Source organism: Charadrius vociferus, unplaced genomic scaffold (assembly GCF_000708025.1).
Source record: "Charadrius vociferus isolate BGI_N301 unplaced genomic scaffold, ASM70802v2 scaffold303, whole genome shotgun sequence".
NCBI lineage: Eukaryota > Metazoa > Chordata > Aves > Charadriiformes > Charadriidae > Charadrius > Charadrius vociferus.
In genome coordinates this window covers 578,174-586,319 of record NW_009647756.1, presented here as the reverse complement: position 1 = coordinate 586,319, position 8,146 = coordinate 578,174, and the positions used below count along the sequence as shown (strand labels likewise).

The 8,146-nt window shown below is 37.2% G+C and overlaps 1 protein-coding gene across 1 annotated transcript in view; it reads left to right on the top strand.

Moving 5' to 3' along the window:
- The window catches only part of NGLY1 (N-glycanase 1), a 24,656-nt gene extending 16,753 nt beyond the window's left edge, over positions 1–7,903 (top strand). The window contains exons 9-12 of the mRNA XM_009882171.1: positions 1,325–1,489; positions 2,787–2,975; positions 7,021–7,198; positions 7,728–7,903. Coding sequence (XP_009880473.1) covers positions 1,325–1,489; positions 2,787–2,975; positions 7,021–7,198; positions 7,728–7,903 — 708 coding nt within the window. The remainder of the gene's footprint in view (positions 1–1,324; positions 1,490–2,786; positions 2,976–7,020; positions 7,199–7,727) is intronic.
- The last annotated feature ends 243 nt before the right edge of the window (positions 7,904–8,146 follow it).

Sequence of the window (8,146 nt, the reverse complement as noted above, 5' to 3'; positions counted from 1 at the left end):
CTGGGTTTCCGTACATCAAAGTGGCTCAAAGAAAATTGTAGACTGGTATTGTTACCTTAGGGTAAGCCATATCAAACTTCCTCTGAGCTGGAGTGAGATCTGTAGTGCTGCATTTGGATAGCCAAGGCGCCCAGGCAAGTGTTAGATTTAGGAAGGTCTGATGTTTCATGAGGAACTTCTGGAATCACTGCTTGTCATCCATCAACACAAGCAGAGGTGTATTTCCCCCTTGCTGAGCTAGAACTGGTATTTGGCAGCTGGAATTTGTGCAGCTGGAGCTGTTTCTCATAATTTCTCTGTATCTATTTTCCTTTATCCAGTTCCACATTGTTGTCTGGAACAAAAACCCTTCAAATGCCTCTTTTCTGATCCCTAATAGCAAAACTTTCTGGGGTCAGGACTGCTTTTGAGATAATTGGAATACTTATTGGCCTGGAGTTTCAGGTCCCAGTGTGCATGCCTTGGGCAATCATCAAAGTAGAAAAAAAAATGGTTAGGTGTAATCATTTGCATACTCAATATCAAACTTAATTTTCCATCCTTGTGTGGGTATATCCACAGTTAAGGAAAGAGGCTTCACATATCAGCTCTGTATATTTGACGTGAAAATCATGGAGGCAAACCCCCAGTCTCTCAATGAATTTTTTTTGTGTGTGTACCCAAAAAAATGCCTATGTTTTTTTTTCATGTGGCCAAAGAAAGCATGTTATATAATTCTTTTTCTTTTCTACTAATTTATCTGGAAGTATAGGTGATATGTTTTTCCAGGATTTTGATATCTGCAGAAATAAGAATATCATAGTTTGTTTATGATAGAATCAGTCACTGTGAAATAACTTTCAGAGACCAACTGAATCTTTTGTTTGGACTTAATCACAAAACCAGGACTGTTGCCAGCCAAATCACTCCATTTTAGAGCATAAAAGTTTGACTCAAAAATTATGCTTGCTTTCTCTTCCCTAAATAATATCAAGAACAGCTATGGTACAGAATACACGTGAATAGCTGTAAAATACGGTCTGGGAGTGCTTTGTCATCCAAGCAAATGTATTAGAAACATAGCACAAACCTTATTTTAAAGGAAATCCACATAGTTAGTGCATGAAAGTTCACAGAAAAATCACCATTGTTGAATAATCATGCAGTTATGACTGATACATATTTGCACATGTGGTATAAGATTAATATTTCTAACATTCAGTCTAGACTTTAAACGTTATTCTGTTTTTTCAGTTCTTTTTTTCCCTGTTGATGTCACTCTAAAGCAGAATTACAAACACCATTTTTCTGAATTTTTTACATTGTTTCTTAAATGTATTTTCAGAGACAACGATCTTTGTCAGAAAACAGAAAGAGGGAGCTCTTGGAAAGAACAATTGTGGAGCTTGTTGAATTTATTTCTCCTAAAACACCCAAACCCGGAGAATATGGTGGAAGGACATCAGGTTCAATGGCTTGGCGAGTAGCCAGAGGTGAAATTGGTCCAGAGGTATTTAACTTTTGCACTGGTGACCATCTTAGGGGTAGCTAACTAGAGGTTCTATGATTATGGTCTGCAGAGGAATCACGCTTCATGGTAGGTAGCCTACAGATTTAGTTCAAACAGTGAAACTTGCAAAAACATTACGTGCAAGTTTGATGGGAATTCAGCAGAGGTCCACAAGTAATTTTTGAGGATTGATAGTGGTCCATTGATTCTAAAAATGTTTGGGAATCTTTGATCTACAGTGTGTTTTGCTTGTACAAGTTAATAAAAATTTTTTTTTTCCTTTTAATTAGTTGCAGCGTGACAGAACTAGAAAGTTTAAGGCAGTTGGTAAAACCTTAAAAATATTTATTTGTATTATTAGTTACTATTGGTTAAAGCCTGGAAGTAGGTTTTGACCATCTATTTTTGTTAATAAAATGACGTGGGAGTAATTAGGATTATGTAAATGGCACAATCTCTTAAATAATAAGCTTCATTGATTTTCATATCAGTGTGTTTGACTGTTTCTGAAAGCAAGATTTTATTTTTAATTATTTTATGCTGAGATACAGTTTCCCAGAACCATAGCCATAGTTAGCTTGAGCCAGCATGCAAAGGTGTGACTTAGCCCATCACTTGTTACATCAATTTTGTAGTGATGCTGTCATGTGGAATGACTGACAATCCTAAATATAATCAGTTAGGTGAAATTAATGAGTTTCATAGGATTGTTTAGGTTTGAGAAACTAATAGTTTATTTCAGTTCTCCAGAAAATTTAATTTCTGCTTTGCTGAAACTCATCAGAACAATGAAAACTCTTATTTAAAAAAAAAAGTAATAATGTGAAGCTATGAAGTTTGTATTTTAAGTTTGTTAAAGTTGGTTTGTAATCTGTCATATACAAGCACCTCACAGAATTACATTTACTATTCAAAATAACCATTTACTTATTGATTGTACAAGAAATATACTCAACGTATGAATTTTCTATTCCTAACATGTTACTCTCTTACTTTAATTTGCTAATTTTATGTTATTTTGATAATAATTACTATAATTCATATAATTACTTATGAAAGTAATTATATGAAAATTTGAAAAATAAAATTACTGCTGCCCTCTGTAAAAGGTTCAGGTCTATTGTAAAACTTTTGATTTGCAGAAATGCTTTTGTCCATAACATCTCTTAAAAATGACGGTTTTTTCAGTTGGATACAAAACTGAATTGGGAAGCCACGGCATGCTGTTTAAAAAAAACCATAATCTTGCTGAAATGTATTGGGTAATGAAGGTGGTTGTGTTTTTTGCCTTTTTCAGAAAAGAAAAGAAGTAATTTTTATTCCCTCTGAAAAAGAGAAGACATCTAAACTCTTCCACCTCACCTATAATATAGTAGAAGATAGTTATGCACGGATTTCCAATAATAATGAAAAAATAACTGGCTGGGAAACAGGTGTTTGGAAGGCAGAGTCTATTTGGAGAAAGGTTGAAACAGATTGGAAAATGGTAAGGATAGCAATTATTAGAGGTGTAAAATCTACTGTAAAAGTATGATAACTCCAGTAAACTAGAAAACTGTTGCTGATGTTTGGCATCGAAACCTCTCTCGGTGCCCATAAAATTTAGCTGATGTCAGTAAATATTACTGTTAAGCTTCAGGTAAGATTGCCAGATTTAAGAAACTGGAAATAAATTTAGCTTGTCTTTCAGAAAAGATGACCAAATTCTTGCTAAAGAACCAAATTTTTAAAAAATGGTTTACTACTTATGCTTTTGATTAAATGCAAAATACTGTTTTATTGAAAAGCAGTACTTCTCTCCAAAAAAATCTTTTTTTGTTGTTTTGTTTTGGAGAATAGCTTCATAGTGTATCGTATCTCTTTGATACACAACCCAAGGAACAAGTCGTCATCCCAAATATGACAGTTCCATCTGCAAGAAGGCAAAAACCTGTCAGTTATTGGGAATATTGTATACCCTGCCCAGACTCCTTCCCATCTGTTAGGGCACTGAGCAGCAGAAGAGTCATATGCTCTAAATCTAAGAAGAGGAGAACTGATGCCTGTAAGATGGGAATGGATCACATACTGGCAAACAGCTTTTCCTGCAACAGCTACCAACTGTGGAAATGAGCATTCCTGTCAGGGATGATAACGTGTTATTGCTTTGTTCCACTGTCATTTTACTAGCCTGTATCCTGGGCCATGACAGTCTGAAAGGTCTCTGGCCAAACGTTCTTCTAGCTTAGGCAATGATTTGCGTCCCATTGATGAAAAATGGAGCTAAGTATATAACTTTTCTGGGAGTTTCTGTGCTGGGTCTGCACATAACCGACTTGCAAAATGCAACGTGGGAATAGCTTGAAGAGGTTATTCTACGTAAAAGAGAAGGAATAAGGGAAGAAACTGAAGAATATTATAAAGGATGTTACAACAGGGTAGGCTAATTTGAAAAGAGAAGTAAAAACTCAGAATGAGGGACAACTGTTCTCTGCTTCCCTAGGATCTGCTGAAACTCTGATAGCACATTAGATCTTGAAGTCTCCAGTGATCCAGTCATCCTCACTGTTGCAAGAAACATACTGTCTTTGCACTGAAACCAAACATGAGTCTGCTGTTCTGCTCAGCTCTACTAATCAGATAAAACAGGGAGGGACTGATCTATAAGACCAGGCAGAAAGACTTTACCCTTGTATTCAACAGCACCTCAATTTTTCTAGGTAAAGGATGAGAGGATGGCCTTGAGAAATTAGGAGCTACGGATCCAGGTGTATGTCAGGCTTGTGGGTAAAGCATGTTAGTTCTACAGGCATAGCATCCACAGAATGTCTGTATGTGAATTTAAAATGAATTTTTGTTGGGGGGTTGTTTGTATTATGGGAGACAGCAGAGGGAAAGGTTGTTTAGGGTTTGTAAGGTAGGGATTTTGAGTTTGATTCAGCAGCTGACCAAGAAACTTAGGAGCCAAAGACCTTCACAGAAATATTTTGTTTACCATTTGGTATGTGAGGAATGGAAAGGAATTTAAATGTAAAAGCCACAGTAAAGGTATTAGCCCAGGAGTAACAAAAGAACCATCAGTTATGTATTCTGTCTTTGCAATGTTGTTGATCAAAATTATTCGGGTAGTTGATCATCTCGGCCAATCTGATAGTAGCCATCTCCATTGTATTTGTGTCTTTTCTTGCTGTTCGATGTCACTTGACTTTATGGTGCAAGAATCAAACAAGTACAAAACACAAATTTAATCAGATTACCCAGAGATAACTTGGCAACAAATAAGGACTCAAACAAGGACACCACAGTAGGTGATAATAAGAATGTAAGAATCATAGAATGGTTTAGGTTGGAAGGCACCTTAAAGATCATCTAGTTCCAATGCCCCTGTTACGGGCAGGGACACTTCCCACTAGACCAGGTTGCTCAAAGCCCCATCCAATCTGGCCTTGAACACTTCCAGGGATGGGGCATTCACAACTTCCCTGGGCAACCTGTTCCAGTGACTCACCACCCTCAGAACGAACAATTTCTTCCTAATATCTAATCTAAATCTGCCCTCTTCCAGTTTGAAGCCATTACCCCTCATTTCATCACCGCATGCCCTTGTAAAAAGTCACTCTCCAGACTTCTTGTAGGCCCCCTTTAAGTACTGGGAGGCTGCTATGAGGTCTCTCCAGAGTCTTCTCTTCTCCAGGCTGAACACTCCCAAGTCTCTCAGCCTGTTTTCATAGGAGAGGTGCTCCAGCCATCTGATCATCTTTGTGGCCCTTCTCTGGACCTGCTCCAACAGGTCCATGTCTTTCTTATGTTGAGGGCCCCAGAGCTGGATGCAACATTCCAGATGGGGTCTCATAAGAGTAGAGAAGAGGGTGAGAATCACCTCCCTCGACCTGCTGGCCACTCTTTTGATGCAGCCCAGGATGCAGTTGGCCTTCTGGGCAGTGAGTGCACACTGCCGGGTCATGTTGAGCTTCTCATCAACAAACAGCCCCAAGTCCGTCTCCTCAGGGCTGCTCTCAAGCTGTTCCTCACCCAGCCTGTTATTTGTGCATGGGATTGAACTTGTAGATCTGAAGTCCATGAGTTTTTAAAAGTTTCTTTTCCAGAAGAGTTGCTGCAGTGGAAGAGAATTTGAATGAATCTCTTTTTTTGTCTTTTTTTTTTTTTTTCCTTTCCCTGAATTTAGACTTTTTTCAGATAATACTAGAAAAAGAGTAGCCAGGTGTGAAAGCTAGAGGCCAGTCAAAAGACACAAAAGGAAACTTTAACTTCTATTTTTCTGATTAAGTGCTTGGATGTTATAATGGAAGATGAGACAGGCTTGTGTTTTAACCATAAAAGCCTATATTTAGTGCACTTCAACCAAGTAGTAATGGAGTGTTTTGGCTTCCTTGCTCAAATATGGCCATTCAGTAGGATCTGATCAAGGAAAGTCTCTTGCCAGAGCTAACTGAGGTACTTAAAAAGATCAGCACTTTCATACATTAAGATTATTTTCACATGAAAGCAAGTTAAATTGTTACATTTTCGTAGGTAATCTTCAGTGTAACAACTCACACCTTTGGTGTTTTTTAGCTTTCTTAAACATAAGAATTAACATTTTTATGACTGGTGCATAGTAGCACTAAAATTCTGTTTTATAGTCTGTCAGTGACGTTTCTGTATTGGGGTGGGATCTTCAGTAAAACATACTGCTGTGTTTTATTATCATTTTATTCAAGGTTGTCCTTTCCAGAACAAAACCTAAAGGGCTGTCTAAGTCCATTCAGTATGACATAAATCAAAAGCCTGGACATGACAGAATTTTGATAAGTTTTCTTAACTAAAGATTATGAAATGATCATGGCAGTTTTGACTCTACTCTGTAATGTTCATTATCTTGGTTTGCCGAAAATAGATGCTAGACTTAAAAGGATCATTGAACGCTTGTTACAAAGTTCTTATGAGTGTTTGTAGTAATTTTAATGAGTGTTAACATATGAGCCTGACTGTTCAGCCAGGTGAAGTTTAGAACAGCATTGGGACTACATTAAATTATGCAAATTGCTAACAGCTCAAATAATATAAATTTTATATATGGCTAGCATGTATGATTTGCTTTAACCAAGACAAATCAAGTCCCAGGAGAAGTGGTGTGCAACCAGCAGCCACCTCTGAAGAATTCAAAATACTGATTACACAGTTTTCTTCATCAGCAATACTGAAGAACCAGAATAAAACCATGTGTGGGTCTGTGCATTTATATAAAAACCAGAAGTCTGTTTTTTTAAAATTAGTAAATAGGTATTTTTGTGGCTTAATCTTTACCAAGCATGCTGAACTAGTGAAGAACTATGAACATGTACAGTTACCTGACTGTGGAACAGACTTAAGGATTCAGACTGAGATTATCAACCTCCTGAACTTTTAAAACTGTGCATAGTACCATTTTGTATATAAAGAATGAAAGTGTGTTATCTTAGGATTTTTATGTCCTTCTTACAATGATTAATTAGATGTGTGTTGGTCTGTCTCATTTTTTGACATGCTGACTGTGTCTTCTTTCCATTTAGGTTTATTTAGCCCGAAAAGAGGGGTCATCCTCTGCTTCTATCAGCTGGAAGTTTGAGTGCAAGTCGGTTGGTCTAAAAATAGATAACATTTCAGTTAGGACAAGCAGTCAGACATTTCAGAGTGGAAGAATAAAGTGGAGACTTTGCTCTCCAACAGCAGAAATTACTCTGATAGGAGGTAAGTGTGGAATTTAAATAATGAATTATAGCATGCAGCAAAGGTGTAACTGGAAATAAATAGTTTATATGGTGAGAGCACTGTGCAGATACTAAAAATGAAATGCAAATGCATTTTGACTTTTCCAATTCAGTATTTCTTAGCAAGGTTAAGAAAATACTATGCATTTAATCAAAACTGGTACAAAACCCGGTTTTATTAATATACACAGCCCTACCTGCAACAGAGCAGGGTTAGCAAGAACACAGAATGGATACAAGATACTTGTGTGTTTTACTAGGAAGGATAGATGCTTCTATGTGCAGTGGCTTCAATCTTGACTAGGTCCTCTGAGCACGAGCGCCAAACAAAGAACTAAAAATTTGCAGCTGGTTGGGTTTTTGGGTTTTTTTTTCTGCCACTGATTGATGTGAGTTTGAGTAGTCACAACCGAGATCCTTAAACATTCATTACAAATTACCCTTTTTAACGTGCATTATATGCTGTTTGGAGCAATGCTTACTCAATTGTTTATCTTTTCCTCCAATAGATAAAAATCTTTGCTCCTATTCAGATTTTTCTGGTGCAACGGAAGTTGTGTTGGAAGCAATTCTAAATGGAGGTGATGGTGAAGCTGCATGGCAACACACACAGCTGTTTAGAGAGAACTTAACAGGATCTGGAGAAAATTGCTTGGAGATAATTATAAAACTCAGTGACCTCTGAGAACCTGAACTGAAGAGATGTTCTTTGGATTCCTTGAAGACATTATACCATGGATACAACAGGAAGATTTGGTTGGCAGTTCCTGTTCATCTTGCTGGCAGCTTATTTCCTGTTTCACTGCTTCCATTTAACCGACTTGAAACTCCTCCTGTACTGAATAGGTAAACATCACAATGAAAACCGCTTTAAAAACAAACACCAAATTAAGCGATTGAACCATTAAATACCCTTGTCTTAAACTTT